The sequence below is a fragment of the Leuciscus leuciscus genome, assembly GCF_965113295.1.
Source record: "Leuciscus leuciscus genome assembly, chromosome: 1".
Classification (NCBI taxonomy): domain Eukaryota; kingdom Metazoa; phylum Chordata; class Actinopteri; order Cypriniformes; family Leuciscidae; genus Leuciscus; species Leuciscus leuciscus.
The window spans coordinates 41,502,422-41,520,456 of NC_138725.1; the positions used below are offsets into that span (position 1 = coordinate 41,502,422).

Genomic DNA, 18,035 nt, shown 5'->3' on the forward strand with positions numbered 1-18,035 from the left:
TCGAGTAATGTTCTGCTGGGAGGTCTCAGAGGTCTAGTGGAGTTCATGCCTCGATGAGTCATGGCTGACTTACGTAACAGCAAAAGGGGGACCAACACAATACTAGGAAGGTGGTCATAATGTTATGCCTGATCTGCATGTATGTATATGTATGTATATATATATATATTAGTGGTGGGCCGTTATCGGCGTTAACGTGCTGCGTTAACGCGAGACTCTTATCGCGCGATAAAAAAAATATCGCCGTTAATCTATTCTCCAAGTTGGGTTGGGAGATGGCTCTATACTACACAAGCTATGATGACGCAATCTACCCGCGGCCGCGAGGTAAACCCGGCTGCAACGCATATTCGTCGTCATCTTAAGTAAAAAAGATCGGTGCAACATCCATTATTTGGACTTGGTTCGGGTTTAAGCCGTCAGACGAGCAGCAGCAAACTATATACAGAGTGTGTGGGGTAACAGTTCGGTAAGTTAACACACGACTAATCCGTTCGACCACCTCAAATTCAAAACGAAACATGATATCACTGAATACCAGCGCGCGCTTATTATTCCCATTCCAATATATCTTAGTGGTGTAGCACATAATCTCGATTTTAAGAATCGTTGTTGTGTTTCTTTTTAACTGAAAAGACATCAGTTAGACAATATTCTAATTTTAAATTTGGGGTTTCATAAGCTCCAAGCCATAATAAACATTAGACCTACTTAAGTCTCTGCAGCTAGTGTACTTAAATTTTATTTATCTGCAAAATTATGTTGTATACTTACAGTTTTGCACAATATATGTTCTCAAAACTACATACACCCTTTAAAAAAAAAAACATTTAGCAGTTGTTTAGCATGGGTCTGTGTAATCTGTTCTGAAATGGTTTTATTATAATATACTGTATATCGTTATCGCAAGAGGCTGCAATGTATATCACAATCTAGATTTTAGGCCATATCGCCCATCCCTAATTGATAGCCTATAGTAGTTGATAATAACATAGGCCTACCTAATGTTGCCTACGGACGGTAACAGTACAGTAGTAACCTTTTACAGTCAATGAGTAGAACAGCTTTCTCAAGCAGTTTGTGATGCATTTTGGAAACAGGAGATGAGCCCCAGTGCTGCGTTCCAGTCCAAAATTGTCATGCCCTTCACTCGCTAACTTCCCTTCCTCTCGTTCACTCGGATGTACGTCATTGCGAGTGCCCACTACTGGCGGAAACTGCAATGGGCTGAACTGGAACGTCCTAAGCCCTTGATCACTTGGAATCAGCTGTGGAGTTGATTTATTATTTACATTTTTTTCCCTTTAATAATTTGTTTAATGCAGCATCCAAATGTTTATAGGTGTGTTTGGGTTGTTTTAAATTTAAAACATTATAATTAATATATCATAGAGTTGTCTGTGTGGTGGTGATTAGACGAGATATGTGGTGACGTCACAATCGTACTGCATTGTGGGACATATAGGTGCCTGAAGTGTACATTTGAAGCAGACTCGCTCCCTCGGTCAAAATCGAGGGAACGAGGGTCTGTCCATATAAACTTCCCTCGTCCACTTCACGAAGTGGAACGCACTTCAAAATGGCGGCAGGGATTCCCCCAAGGGGAAGTGCTTAGGGAAGTTCGCAAGTGCGTGTCTAAAAGTGGACTGGAACGCAGCACTGGTCTAATGCGCCACCTGGCTTGAGAAACCCGTTCTCAAAGACTTACTTTTATAGTCATTATTTGGGTAGCACACATATTCTGAATGTCTTCGGCAGAATTCAAATGAGCCATTTTAATCTAGATTAATCTAGATTAATTTCAAAATTAATCTAGATTAATCTAGATTAAAAAAATTAATCTATGCCCACCTCTAATATATATATATATAAACTTTGTTAGATTAACCATGTTAATAACGTCTCAGGTTACGACTGTAACCTATGTTCCCTGAGAACAGGGAACGAGACACTACGTCAGAATGACGCTATGGGGAACGCCTCAGGCGTGACAGGTGTCTGAAATCAAATATCAACTCACGGCAATCATGTTGACCGGCGACAGCCCGTGAATCATCAGCTTGATTGATTAACGCGCGACCAGGATGTATAAAAGGGAGCCTTGAAAACATGACAACATCCTATCGTCTGAAGGGACTGTTGCAGGCAGGCCCCGAGGCATGGCAGGAAGACGTAGTGTCTCGTTCCCTGTTCTCAGGGAACATAGGTTACAGTCGTAACCTGAGACGTTCCCTTTCGAAAGGGAACTCTACACTACGTCAGAATGACGCTATGGGGAACGATATACCAACGCCACCATGCTAAGGGGAGTGCATGCCAAATGGCAGTGACAACTGTCAGAACCAGCAAATTCAAATGAAACGCTAGAACCACTCACCCTCAGGTCACACTGGGCTGTCAGTGACAGCACTCCCTACGGTCATAGCCCAAGCTATATGATACCACAGAAAACCTCCAAAAAACAAAGTTTAGTGAAAGGTCTACCTGGGCCTGCTCAAGGGCCTAGGACCACAACTTCACTCTTTAGAAGGGGTCCCTTCTAGGGAATGTGGCTAGGGAACCCGAGGGAACCCCAGCCAGTCACTATTCAGGGGAACGTGCCACCTGAAATGCCACCAGGCAGGCCTGACCTGGTGTCACTACATAGGACACTACAGTCTGGCCACTTCCTGTCTGTCCGAAGACAGAGCCTCTGGACACTCGCCTTTTAGGAAGGCATCCAACCCGAGGAACTGCGGAGCAGGCAGTGAACCACTCGGCCCGGATCTCAGAGACGGGATATCCTGGAGAGTATGACTCAGCATAGTGCTTTACAACCCTTGCCAGCGAGGGGAGTTTCTCTACTCGATCCACGGATCTACCCAGTGTTTGTATTTCAAAACACTGAGGAGGTCTTTGAGGACCTAGGACTGAAATGCGGGATATCCCGGAGAGTATAACTCAGCATAGTGCTTTACAACCCTTGCCAGCGAGGGGAGTTTCTCTACTCGATCCACGGATCTACCCAGTGTTTGTGTTTCAAACCACTGCGGAGGCCTGTGAGGGCCTAAGGAAGTTCATGAGAGTTCACTTACAGAGAGGCCTGGAGAGGCCTACTACCTGTTACCAGAAGACCACCTTAAGTGGAAACTCAAAATATGTTGGAAATAAACTCCAGGGAGGCCTGGAGAGGCCTACAACCTGAAAACCATGCTGAGTGAAAACACATACAGTATGAGTTAGCTCACCTTCAGGAAGGCCTGGTGAGGCCTCTGACCTGATAACCACAACATGTGGGTTAGCTATATTCAGGAAGGCCTGGTGAGGCCTATAACCTGATAACCACTGTATGTGGGTGCTTATACTCAGGAGAGCCTATTGAGGCCTCTGACCCTTTCGGGGGGGACCAAAAACGACCCCCATGCCAGGGAGGCTATCACACTTAATGCTGAAGCCAACAACCTGTTTAGTACCTAAGGGAAGCGGCAGCCTCCACAGGACGACTAGAGAGCAGAGGAAGCCTGCACATTTACACCAACATGGTCTCCAGAACTTATTCTCAAAGTGAAAAGTTCATAATACAGAGCTCAGACAGAGAAAGGCTAAAAACAACTCTCCAATATTGAGAGGGCCCTTATTCTAAACTACTGCCTGCAATACCGTTTGCATGAAAGCCTCAGCAGGATGACTCTCGAAAGAGAGGAGGCCTGACATGCTAGAATATAACTACTGCACTCTTTTAGGGAGTGAAGCCGAACTGTATATATGGAGGCCTCAGCAGGATGACTCTCAAAGGAGAGGAAGCCTAATGGTGCGTTCACACCGGACGCGAATAGCGCGTCAGGCGCGAGTGATTTCAATGTTAAGTCAATGCAAAGACGCGTTACGCGCGTAAAAAATTCCTGCGGCGCGAATGAGGCGTAGAGCGCGGCGCGGTAGACGCGAATACGCCTCATTCGCGCGTCAAGTTCGCGCGAATGGCGCGAATTGAGCGTCTGGCGCGTTAAGCGCGTTACGCGCGAATGTTTTATGTAGTGCTATTTGTGCATTCTCGTGTTTGACGCGAATTCGCGTCTGCCGCCCGAGTTGAAAAATCTGAACTTCTGCGTCAATTCGCGCCGCGTTAACCAATCAGGAGCCTGCTTGCTGCTGTCACGTGGTGAAGTGACAGTTTATAATGTTATTTTATGTTTGGCCTCAATAAATTATTTTGTAATATGACTAAAATGCACAACAAAGCAAATCTTTCACATAAAAACTCGATTTCAATATATGAGAGATACTCATTTTGTATTGAATGCTATTTATTCCATATCTATTCTAGATTATATGAAACATTATTATTCTAATGTAAAAGACAACAAACACAATTTAGTGTATAAAAACAAAAATCACAGGACAGGTTTCACTTTTGGAGGCTGACTCCATTTATTATCAAAACAAAAATAAATGACAGATTAGGTGGGTGCGGGCGAGGGTGAACCTCGCGCCGGGCTGTAGAGCGCGGGCTCGTCAGGCAGCGACCACTCGAGGCCGAGGCCTCACGGCCTACGCTGTCCTCGTCAGCGTCCTCACCGTTAGGTCCACCAAACCTAGCTCCTGGAGCAAATTGTGAAACTCCTGAAACCCTCTGGAGGGTCTGGTGGACCCGAGTACAGCGACGATGTCCCCTACGCAGCTGTTTCTGCTCTCCAGAGCATATACGAGCGATGACTCTCGATTAATGCTAACGCTAATGCTCGATAAACATCTAAAAAAGATGGCCGCCAAAACTTTCACCTCTGACGCGCGTAAATTTCGCTTCAAACTTTTGTTTTTACGCGCGTTAGACACGCGAATTAACACAAAGTGGTCAAGCGTCAAACTAGACGCGGCAGGCGCGAATTTGACGCGCTATTCGCGTCCGGTGTGAACGCAGCATAACACATTTCTAGCAACCATAATCAAAGCTCAGGAAGCGAAGGGCTTGAAACACCTCCTCAGAGAGGGAGGGCCCACTTCTCAGACTTCAACTCAAATGCTGCTTGCATGGAGGCCTCAACAGGATGACTCTCAAAGAGAGGAAGCCTGACACATGCTAGAGTATAAACCAAAAACAGCCAACTGTATATATGGAGGCCTCAACAGGATGACTCTCGAAAGAGAGGAGGCCTGGCACATATATCTAACCATAAACAGCCTAACTATGTATATGGTGGCCTCAGCAGGAAGACTCTCAGTGGAGAGGAGGCCTGACACATATCTAACCATAGACAGCTTAACTATGTATATGGTGGCCTCAGCAGGAAGACTCTCAGTGGAGAGGAGGCCTGACACATATCTAACCATTGACAGCTTAACTATGTATATGGTGGCCTCAGCAGGAAGACTCTCAATGGAGAGGAGGCCTGACACATATCTAACCATAGACAGCCTAACTATGTATATGGTGGCCTCAGCAGGAAGACTCTCAGTGGAGAGGAGGCCTGACACATATCTGACCATAGACAGCTTAGCTATGTATATGGTGGCCTCAGCAGGAAGACTCTCAATGGAGAGGAGGCCTAACACATATCTAACCATAGACAGCTTAACTATGAATATGGAGGCCTCAGCAGGAAGACTCTCAGTGGAGAGGAGGCCTGACACACATCCTTATGATGGCCACTGTATATATGGAGGCCTCAACAGAATGACTCTCGAAGGAGAGGAGGCCTAACACATATAGCTAGGCCACTTCTAAAACTCCATCTACAAAGCTGTTGGCATGGAGGCCTCAACAGGATGACTCTTGAATAAGAGGAGGCCTAACACATATGACTGTATATATATGGAGGTCTCAGCAGGATGACTCTCAATGGAGAGGAAACCAACACACATACCTATGATAACTAGCTTATTTACTACCAGAGCTCAGGGAGCGAAGGGCCTAAAGCACCTTCCCCAGAGAGGGAGGGGCCACCTCTCAGCTCCACCTGTAAAGCTGGTTGCATGGGGCCTTAATAGGATGACTCAAGGGAGAAGCGGCCTACCACATGCTACAGACTTAACTATGTATACGGAGGCTTCAACAGGATGACTCTCTAAGGAGAGGAGGCCTGGCACATATATCAGAGCTTCAAGGAGTGAAGGGCCTGAATCACCTCCCCAGAGGGGGAGGGGCCACTTCTAAGACTCTACCTGCAACATCTGTACACATGGAAGCCTCAGCAGGATGACTCTCGAAGGAGAGGAGGCCTGACAGATAGTAGGACCATCAGAGCTCATGGAGTGAAGGGCCTAAGGCACCCCCTCAGAGAGGGAGGGGCCACTCCTCAACTCCGACTGTAATGCTGTTTGCATGGAGGCCTCAGCAGGATAACTCTCGAAGGAGAGGAAGCCTGACACATGCTAGAGTACAGACCAAAACTGCCGAACTATATAGTTGGAACATGTATTTATGGAGGCCTCAGCAGAATGACTCTCCAAGGAGAGGAGGCCTGCCACAGGATGTGGGAGCTCATATTCAGGAAGGCCTGGTGAAGCCTCTGACCTGATAACCTGAACACCACATCAAATTTTTTTTTTTTTGGAAAATACTCCTTGACCGTCACTCTATACAGGAGACGCGGTCTGTAAGAGAAACAAACAAAAGACAATGTTATTTGCGCACAAAAACATTTTACAAAAAGACCAGACAGTACACCTGCAGTGTATCATTCTAATTCCTCAGAATTAAATGCAGCCAAAAACACTGGATAAGTGAAACACGGTCTGGATGGTAGGCTGAATTAAAATATCTAACTTCTTAAAGTCAGATAAAATTCCATCATTTTAATTCCATAGAATTAAATGCAGCCATAATCACCAGACAATACTGTCTTAATTATTATTATTTATGGTCTCATAATCTACACACTGCCTAGGCAAACGCGAGATTCGAGCCGTAAAATATATATGGCTTTCATCCCTCGAGAAGAAAGTCAACAGGTGCTAGGTTGAAACATCCGAAAGTGCACGGATGCACGCGCGCAGAGATATTTTCAATGAACACTGCCAGCACCCTCAGGAGCTGGCTGTGAATGCCTCGCACCCAACAGTATTATTTCACAGATCGCGTGCACATAGGGCTCAAATGCTGACCCTCCTCCCTCGAAAAAAAGGGTCAGACGAGAGCGGAGCGTTTCTTCAAATGAAACACGCTCACAGTTTGCACAAGAGGCACTCTCGAGAGCCGTGCGTGCTCTTAATGCCTCTTCAAAGCGATATTCTCTTAAACAGACAAACAGTCCCTGAAGACGAAAAGATGTTGTCATGTTTTCAAGGCTCCCTTTTATACATCCTGGTCGCGCGTTAATCAATCAAGCTGATGATTCACGGGCTGTCGCCGGTCAACATGATTGCCGTGAGTTGATATTTGATTTCAGACACCTGTCACGCCTGAGGCGTTCCCCATAGCGTCATTCTGACGTAGTGTAGAGTTCCCTTTCGAAAGGGAACTGTGTAAATGCATCATCACTGTCTGTGAAAAAAGACCATTATAATAAGAAGAGCTTTTTAATTGGTAAATGCACATACAAATAAATACTTCTTACAACAGCCTCATAAAGTCTCTGCATGACTGGTACTGAGGGATGGCTCTGAACGTTGATGTTTTTAACAAACACTTTTTGGAGCGATGCTGGCATCTCTGTGTTGTAATAAAGAGCATTGGTGAGAAGCCCAGTAATTCCAACTTATGAAGCTGAGAAGAGAGAACAAAATGTTTTAAGCAAGAGTACGCAGTCAAATGAAAAACTATGCTCTTATCCACTATCTACTCAAATAAAAATGTGTTTTTTGTTTGCTGAATTGTAGTCATAATTATAATAAAAAAAATAAAAAAAATGTATTTCATATGTTGAAATGAAACTTACAAGCAAGTCAACACAGTTCATCATTTTGTGAGAATTGCCATGTTTTTTCAATTTGGCTGCCCACTGATCATCAAATTTTTCTTTTTGGGCTTTCAAGTTTTTCTTTTGAATAATGTTTATTCCACAGTATTTGCAGGTTTTGGAGGCACTGCCGATTTCTTTGTAGCAAGCACTACACTGGCGTGTTGTGGATCCAGGTGCCATGTGTGTGAGAGAAAGAGAGAGAATGTGTACAAAAGAGAGAGAATGTGTACAAAAGAGAGAGAGTGAGAGAGGGTTAGTATATGTGTGTGTAAGAGAGAGAGAGGGTGTGTGTGTGTGCAAGAGAGAGAGAGAGGGGGTGAGTGTGTGTGAGAGCGAGAGAGAGAGAGAGAGTGTGTGTGTGTGTGTGTGTGTGTGTGTGTGTGTGTGTGTGTGTGTGTGTGTGTGTGTGTGTGTGTGTGTGTGTGTGTGTGTGTGTGTGTGTGTGTCAGAGCGAGAGAGAGAGTGTGTGTGTGTGTGAGAGCGAGAGAGAGAGTGTGTGTGAGAGCGAGATAGAGAGTGTGTGTGAGAGAGAGAGAGAGAGAGAGAGAGTGTGTGAGAGTGAGAGAGAGAGAGAGTGTGTGAGAGTGAGAGAGAGAGCAAGTGATGGCTCTTAAAAGAGCCGTTGGTTTAAATGTAGAGCGTGTGTATATGGAGTAAGAGATGTGAAGAAACTGCAAGACAAAAAAAAAAAAATGAGTTACAACTTTAGAATATTATTTTCTGAATCTTTATTTATTAAACATTTTGTGTGAATAACTATTTACAACAAATCCCGAGATCCCCCCACAATCATAAGACTATATTAAAATAAATAAATAATATGGAAATAAAATAAAACTGACCAAAAAAAGAAGGATCTGAAAGTCTCAAGATTTCTGAATTGTACATCAAATGTATTAAAAGCATGGTAAGTGTTGTTGTAACTGTTTTTACTATGTAACTTAACAAGGCTGTGGTAAAAGCAAAGTAACGTTTGCTGTTACTGTAAGTAAGTTACTACAAAATACCACAGTAGAAGTAGGCTAACTGCGGTAAAAACATGGTAGGATTTGTGTACCAAACACAAATACCACAGTGGAAGTACAGTGGTAGTTACTACTTCCATTAATTCCAAAAAATATGAATATAATAAAATGATCGAAGATCTGTAACGTTAAGTTAATGCTGATGCTAGCAGTCACCCGCTAATTGATAATGTGTTTGGTGGGTTGAACTTATTTTGAACAAAAAGAATGTAATATTGATGACCTACAATTCAGAGAACATTCAGAAGCCGATCTGGATTAATAAAGCACATATAATGAACTTTATATCGAACAAAAAGAGAACGCCTGGTATACTCACCGAGATATGTGGCGTGCCGCGTGCGTATTGCGTAACGTTAAGCTGCTGATAAATAACGCGATGTTTGTGCGAACGAGAATTGGGTCACGCTTCTTGAATGCGATGAACAAAATCGTATGATATAGTATGATTTAAACAATTCGTATGATTTAGCACGAATTCGCTGATACACTGGGATGTGTTAATGCAATGAACAAATCGTACGATTTCGCACGAGCCAGCTCCAATACAATTCAGAGAACATTTAGAAGCCGATATGGATTAATAAAGCACATATAATGAACTTTTTATCGAAACACCGTCTGGTATACTCACCGAGATGTGGCGTGCGGCCTGCGTAAACTGCTGATAAATAACGCGATATTGTGCGAACGAGAATTGGGTCACGCTTCTTGAATGTGTTGTGGCAGTTTAATTCACTAAACAATCATCTTTGGCGTAAGAGACAGTCTGGAATCAAATGATCATTAAAAAGTCATTTATTCTTGCAAGAAGGCCCAGTTGCCACACAGAAGTCACAAGTACAGTCTGTGGAACAAGTGCGACCAGGAGAGAGAGGCAGGCCAGTCTTTATACTCTGTTATTGTTATCTTCCAAGGTTCTTTAAACTCCATAGATGGATAAGACACCACCAGTGATCCTATTATACACTGAACTTTAGTTTAGCTTAACTTGCAGCCTGCAAGTCCTTCAGCCTTCAAAGCTCTCCCCCTCTTCTCCTGCTTCGCAGGCGTTTCACATCAATCATTATATCACATGGTCAGCAGCACACATAGAAGTCAATCCTGTCTATGTTAATGAAAATCAAAGTAAGTAATGAAAATCAAAAATCTCCCATTACACTCCTCCCTTTTTATCATTCATTGATAATTGTTTCATCAAAACACTCACACAGTATAAATTATAATGAAACGTACCAAGTTTAAGTCTTACATCACCCTTATAGTTCTCATTTCTGAATTTCATATAACTGATCATACCCTTAAACTTAGTAGGCAAAAAGATTCAAATTAAAACTAGTTGGAAAAAAGATTAAAATGAAATAAGCTCAGGCTATTTTCCCAAGGATAGGCCCTTAATTTTACAGCAAGCAGATAAAGGTTTATTCTGAAACCGGGCTAGACGAACGAGCTCTGTCATTTCATCCCCAACACTATAGGTCGGACCCTCAGTCATTACAGTATAAACAAGAAAAAGTTGGATTAATATTTAGTAGGATTTTACTTATTATTTACAGGCCTCCAAAATACTCTCCAGCCTTTGCTGAGGACTTTATAGAACTGTTATCAACAATTTCCTCAGAGTTTGACTGTTTTGCCATTGCTGGAGATTTTAACATTCATATAGATAATGCAGAAACAAATATGGCAAAAGAAATCAAAACTATTTTTAAAACTTTTGATCTGACTCAGCATGTACATGGATCCACATACAATCGTGGACACACTCTAGATTTACTTATCAGTAAGGGTCTAAACATTTCATCGATTGTTATTAAGGATGTAGCACTGTCTGATCATTTCTGTATTTTCTTTGATATATTGATCTCTCCTGCCATTGAAGCTAGATCTGTGTCTGTCAAGAAGAGATGCTTAAATGAGAACACTATTGTACTATTTATGAAGGCCATATCCTTAACACCAAGCATATCTGCTGACTCTGTTGATTTTCTCCTTGATTCTTTTAACTCAAAAGTTAAAAGTGTAATTGATGATATTGCTCCTGTGAAAGTCAGGAAGAAGAGTGGCAGACAAAAAGCACCTTGGAGAAACTCAACAGCAGTGCAAAATATGAAAAGACAATGCAGAAAAGCAGAGCGCATGTGGCGGAAGACAAAACTTGTAGTCCATTATAACATCTACAAAGACAGCCTGCATGCTTTCAATATGGAACTAGGCAAAGCTAGACAGACTTTTTTCTCAAATATTATAAACTGCAATTTAAACAACACACGCACTCGTTTTGCTACTGTAGAGAGACTGACAATTTTCAATCTGGTTTCCGACCGCACCACAGCACAGAGACAGTGCTCATAAAGATAATAAACGATATTCGCTTAAATACTGATTCAGGCAAATGATCAGTGCTGGTACTACTCGACCTCAGTGCTGCATTTGAAACTGTCGATCACAACATACTTCTTGACAGGCTGGAGAACTGAGTGGGGCTTTCTGGGATAGTCCTAAAATGGTTCAGGTCATATGTAACCCAGGGTAAAATTCCATGGTTTTATTTTTCCCAGTCACCTGAACAGTCACCTTCATTCACATCTTTGTGCAGGAGTCACATGGTAGTCTCAGTGAACGCTTTCAATCAATCACTTGAGTTTCCCCAATAAGTAGTGTGAGGGGGAAGCCACCGGAGCAGCTGCACTCGGTATGTCTCTACACAAACAATGCTATTTTCGCTTATTTTCCATCTTAAATGCTTGGTTGACTCTAGCATGCGATTCTGTATTTGTAGTGTCCACCACCGTTGTCTTTAGAAGCCGACTGGTGCCGTGGTGTGTCGAATATTTGCGGGAATTGGTGAGTCTGTTTGTTGTTGTGTCCGCTAGGCATTGGCATCCTTATGTAATATAATGACGGTTTCTGCTAGCTTAATGCTAACAGGTTCCTGCTATTGGGTTCAATGAATTATAATGTAAACCTAGCATTTTGTTTTCAATGCTATGGCTTTAGGTATTTAAATGGTTCATTTACATACTGAATGACAAGATTATCAATTGTATTGAATGGAATGTTATGTTGTAAATAATCCCAATATTTATGGGTGGTAATTTCCATGCATTTGAGTATTTTTGTACGATTTTGTTATTGTCATTTAATATAATTATGACAATTACTTATGCAGTATTTTGAATACTATTGTGTACACAATATAAAATATAGAATATAAAACTAGCTAGTAGGTAAATTATATTATGAGTAGTGACTAAACCATGGGTCCTGTTTATTTAATACAGGCCAGGTGCGGCCAGTTGCGGGCCAGTTGATGACGAGCTATTAGAACAGAACCTGCCCCAACAACATCATCGCCCCCTGTGGGTTTGGTAGGAGGCTCTGCAGCTCTGCTCACCCCCTTCACTCTCATTTGCACACACACACAGCCATTCACTAAGCTCTGGCTCATGGACTATTTGCGTCTCACGGACCATTCGCGTTATTTGGATGTGGTGTTCATCTCTTATGAACAAAGAATATAGTCCTATAATGTGTTGTGGACTGTCTTTAATTTGAGTACTCTCCAGTTTTCCTGAGTTGTATTTTGTTTTGTTTTTTCCTGTGAACTACTGAACTTCTCTGCAGATTGGAAATATTTTGGGTATTGTTATTGTTGTTTGTCTTCTTATTATTTACTCTTTCAACACCTCCTTGAGACGAACTCTATCTTCTGTAGCCCAATTATTATTTAACCTTCTATAGCTATATTCATCTGCTATTTAACACATATACCCCGTGTATATGCTACACTTAGATGGGAGAAGTTATTATGTGAGTATAGGAGACCATAAGAGTGGACACCATGACATGCGGAGTCCCTCAAGGCTCGATTCTTGCGCTACTCCTGTTCAACCTGTATATGCTCCCAATGAGCCAAATAATGAGAAAGAACAAAATTGCTTACCACAGCTATGCAGACGATACACAGCTGTACTTAGCCCTATCGCCTAACGATTACAGCCCCATTGACTCCGTGTGCCGATGAATTGATGAAGTCAACAGTTGGATGTGCCAAAACTTTCTTCAGTTAAACAAAGACAAAACTGAACTGAAGTCATTGCGTTTGGAAACAAATATGAAGTTCTCAAGGTGAACGCATACCTTCACTCTAGGGGTCAAACAACTAAACATCAAGTCAGGAATCTCAGTGTGATTCTGGAGTCAGACTTTAGTTTCAGTAGTCATGTCAAAGCAATAACTAAATCAGCATACTTTCATCTGAAAAATATTGCAAGAATTAGATGCTTTGTTTCCAGACAAGACTTAGAGAAACTTGTGCATGCTTTCATCACCAGCAGGGTGGATTATTGTAAAGGACTCCTCACTGGCCTTCCCAAAAAGACCATAAGACAGTTGCAGCTCATACAGAACGCTGCTGCCAGGATTCTGAGCAGAACCTGAAAATATGAACATATCACACCAGTCCTCAGGTCTTTACACTGGCTCCCAGTTAGATTTAGGATTGATTTTAAAGTATTATTACTGGTATATAAATCACTCAATGGCCTAGGACCTCAATACATTGCAGATATGCTCACTGAATATAAACCCAACAGATCACTCAGATCATTAGGATCATATCAGCTAGAAATACCAAGGGTTCACTCTAAGCATGGCGAGTCAGCTTTTAGCTATTATGCCAGCCGCAACTGGAACCAGCTTCCAGAAGAGATCAGATGTGCTCCTACAGTATTCACATTCAAATCCAGACTCAAAACACTTCTGTTTAGCTATGCATTTACTGAATGAGCACTGTGCCGCTGTTCGTCCGACTGTTTGTACTGTACTGTATTTTATTTTTCTAAACACTTTTAATTATTCTTATTTCTTCTATGTAAAGCACTTTGAATTGCCATTGTGTATGAAATGTGCTATATAAATAAACTTGCCTTGCCTTGCCTAAAGAAAGAAGCCTTAAAACTATCAAGTGAGTCTATCGTTTTCTCTGTTTGCTACAATTTGAAAAACCTTCTGAGCTTTGCGGCAATACAAGACAGGAAACTTAAAACTTCTCTCTGTTTATTGCTTTTATGAACTACAATAATGTTTAAACAATAGAATTTGACTAGAAAAAGACAGACAACATCTTTGTCATTAAGAAATGTGTATATTTATAAAGAGAAAAATACAGAGGAAGAGTGAGACAAATTCAATTCAATTGATGTGTATAGCAATTTTCACAATTCATATTTCTTCAAAGTAGCTATGCATATATGTAAGTTCCTAATAAATCCCCGGTGTGCAAGCAAAAGGCGAGTGTGGAAAGGGAAAGTGTATAAAAACACATATAAATACAAATACATATAAATGTATGTCCATATTTAGTGACTAAGATGTTGGTCAACAAAATATATTTTTTACATTCATTACAATGTCTTCTAATAAATCACTCAGGCGTTTTTCCTCTCATTCTGCAGCATTTGTAAATCAGCACGACCGTCACTATCAGATATGGACAAGCTGCCAGTGCAGAACTGAGTATGTGGAGGACAGAGATCTGAGAGTCTGAATGAGACCCTGAAAAAGAGACACACAAACACTTTATCATGCACTATATCTGAACGAGGGCATATGAAGAAATAAATCAGCTCACAGTTTCAGTAACTCTCACCTCTGACTGAGATCCAGCTCTTGGGAGACTCTCCTCTATCTGGGTGTTTGCAGTAGTAGAAACCCTCATGTGACTTTGAGACAGTAGGGATGATCATCTCTGTAGTTTGATTCTGGATGAGTGATCCATCTTTATAGAAATCAGCTCTGAGGTTTGATACGGTTGTATATTGACATAAACAGCGTAGAGTCAGATTATCTCCTTCAGTCACAGGATGAACAGGACTCTCCAGAATCACACCAACTACAGAAACACAGGAGACATGCAATATATGAACAAAATGGTAACATAATAGAAACAAGACAAAATAAAAAAGAACTTTATTGCTATGATGGTCTGACTGGTTGTTCAACGTCACACTACAGTATATCCTGCTCTTGTTTAATAAACCTGTGTATTGATTGTAAACTGTCAGTGAAATGAATAAAAACAGAAACACAGACTCACAGTGTACAGTGATATTAACAGGATGATAGTTCTCTCCAGATTCAGACTGACACCAGTAAACTCCAGTGTCTGATGTGATGGTGGATCTGATTGTACATGTAGATCCTGTTTGTGATCCCCGGAGAAATGATGAACAATCTTCCAGCCGCCCGATGTCTGTGTATCTTCTCACTGTCCATCCATCAGAGTTACTCTGGTCCTCACAGCTCAGAGAGAGAGAGACAGATGTGAAGTGTTGAGTTCTGCTGGGACTGATGATCAGAGACACTGGAGGAGAAACGCCTGACAAGACAATTACAGCTATAATTTGGAAATTGTCTTTATTAAAGATGAACCAATCATTTACTATATATGTGAACTCACCAGTGACCCACAGTGGTTGTGTGTTGCTGTATGTTGTGTAAACGGCTGTTTTATCTCTCTCTGCTCTGCACACATAAACTCCTGTGTGATTTAGATCAGCAGAACTGACAGTGTATTTTCCTCCAGCTCCTCTGCTGCTGTCTGAGAGGAGCTCATAATCATTCCTGCTCCCTGTATAAAGTGAGAATGTGTAGATTTCATATAAATTATTCATTGGTGTAACTCAAATTACTCATTGTGTTTAGGTTGTTTTAATCAGGGTTTGATCAATGGCTCTTATGTTGTTACAGAGGAGTGACTGTACTGCTTGGTCCCCATGGAAGTGTTGCCCTTAAAACCCAGTCTGTGTCTGGTTTCAGACATATTAAATTATATATTTAACTTCAATAAAACCATTCAGATGAAGCACATTATAACTGACCTGAGACAGTTTCAGTGAACCAGCTGAATGTCCAGCCTGTAGAGGAGCCGTTAACCTCACAGATCAGAGTCACTGGATCTCCTTCAGTCAACCACTTCTGAGGAGAAACACTTAAAACTGCTCTGGGAACTGAAATAGAGAAATCACTCATTAATAACATGTTAAACTTGTGTGTGTTTATGAAGAGATGATCAAACTCACCTGATACTGTCAGTGTAACTTCATCACTGTGTTGTGATCTGCGTGATCCTTCAGTCTCTGTCCCATTACAGGAGTATTTACCTGCGTAAGACTCAGTAACAGAACTGAATGTGTGTTCCTGTCGTTCACTGAAAACACTGGTTGAACCGTCTTTATACCAGTTGTACCGCCAGCTAGTGACTCCTTCATCATATATGTCACATCTGAGAGTGACTGTCTCTCCTCTGAATACATGATGATCAGGTTTAATGGTCACTTTGGGTTTTGGTCTTTCTATATAATGACAACAATAAACAATGAAATAATGTGATAAAATAATATATATAAAAACAATAAATTGTGCTTGAACATTTGTATTGTAAAACACATAATCAGGTTAGATTGAAGTGTTGTTCTCTAGCTGTTATAGTCACTTATTCTGTGTCTTAAGAAATCATTTGTGCATTATGAAAGCAAAATACTGCAAAGTCAGAGTTGGTTTGGAAACATCTGTCAGTATAAAACTGGCAAAAAGCTTGAGTAGTGAAAGTTTTTCAGCAGAAGATCTCGTCCTCTTATAGTTCAATCCACTGTCTCACAACAGCAACATCTACAGCCGCAGTCAAAGAGACACAACATTCAACAAAGTCACGAACTGCAGCAGTTTACATGAAAAAGAGTTGCAGAGATGAAACACATCATGACTACTGTCACAAGCTGCTCTGAGACGCGAAGGTAAAGGATCCAAATGCAGTTTATTAAACAGAGTAATCCAAAGACGTGATCCAAATCCAGGCAAGGGTCATACACAGGCAAGCAGTCCATACAAACAAATGAAACAAAGGTGTAAAGACCCCCCTATGTGGAGTTCAAACCCACATCCTTTAGGTTAGTAGCGCTGAGCTCAACGCAGGGTTTCACACCTTCTACATCCACACCAGCAGTCAGAGACACACACATCAGTTACTAAAGGGTTACAAATTGTCATTGTTGTTCAAATTATTTTGTTGTTGCAGGTCCAGCAACTCTAATCATTTCTGTTAAATATGTAGACAAATGTCAAAAGATATTTTATATTTCTAAATCCTGCATAAAAACATATTCATATGAGTGAATGTTTTTTTGGTGTTTTTGAACCGTCTGTTTGGTGTTACTCACAACACATGAATCATTTATATAACTTGTTTAAAGAGCTGTATATATAATCATGACACTCATTTCATTGCTGGTGTCACAAGATGAAGATGAGGGAAGATGGACTGAAGACGAGGTAATCAAATATAAACCAGTATATTTTAACCAGGTTTAAACTACACCGGTCCCTGGTTTGTAACAGAATCACACATTTGTGATGAAATTTATGAATCAAATTCACTCACCTTGAGTGTGTCCAGACTGGAAGTTTGAAATCAGCACTAAAAACACAAAGTAAAAAAAATATATATAAAAAATAAAACTCATGAAATATTGTGTATTTTAAATGTTTCAATAAAGATCATCAAACTCATCCGTTGATTAACCTGTTTCTTTTCTTCTTTTTTTTTTCTTTTTTTTCTGTGGGATCGTACTTGTAAAGTTCTTCCCGTGAAGTAACTGGCTGTGTTTCTCTTAGGGGTCTCTGGATGTCTTTTGTGTGTAAATTAGCTTTAGGTATAAAGGTCTGTCCCACACACAGATATTTGGGTTCAGACTCTCTGAAGACAGACTAACATCATTGCTGAAGAAGGTGCTGCTCTGATACCTTCAGAAAATTCTTCTCTCCACAAGAACTTATTTTATGTATAAGAGAAATCGACTACACTGGCAAGCCACCAAAGTTACAGTTCAGCCAAATACAGGAAAATCTGACAATTATTACACTGTGAATATGGAGCTGATTGACTTTCTATTATACTTTACACATAAGTCTTTCTTCTAATTTTAGATCTAGTGGCACTGATGAGTGTTTCTGTAAAAACCTTTCTAAAGTCTGAAAACAGTGACAATTATAACAATTAACTCATATAAACTCTTACTAACGGCATACTAGTGAACATCTAAAGACTAACTAGTGAATATCTACCTAATGC

General features: G+C 41.1%; 1 protein-coding gene across 1 annotated transcript in view; it reads right to left on the reverse strand.

Annotated features, from left to right (window-relative positions):
- Positions 1–18,035, reverse strand: part of LOC309474864 (immunoglobulin superfamily member 1) — a 278,361-nt gene that overhangs the window by 92,597 nt on the left and 167,729 nt on the right. The window contains exon 10 of the mRNA XM_082137481.1: positions 15,988–16,260. Within this exon, the coding sequence (XP_081993607.1) occupies positions 15,988–16,260 (273 nt within the window). The remainder of the gene's footprint in view (positions 1–15,987; positions 16,261–18,035) is intronic.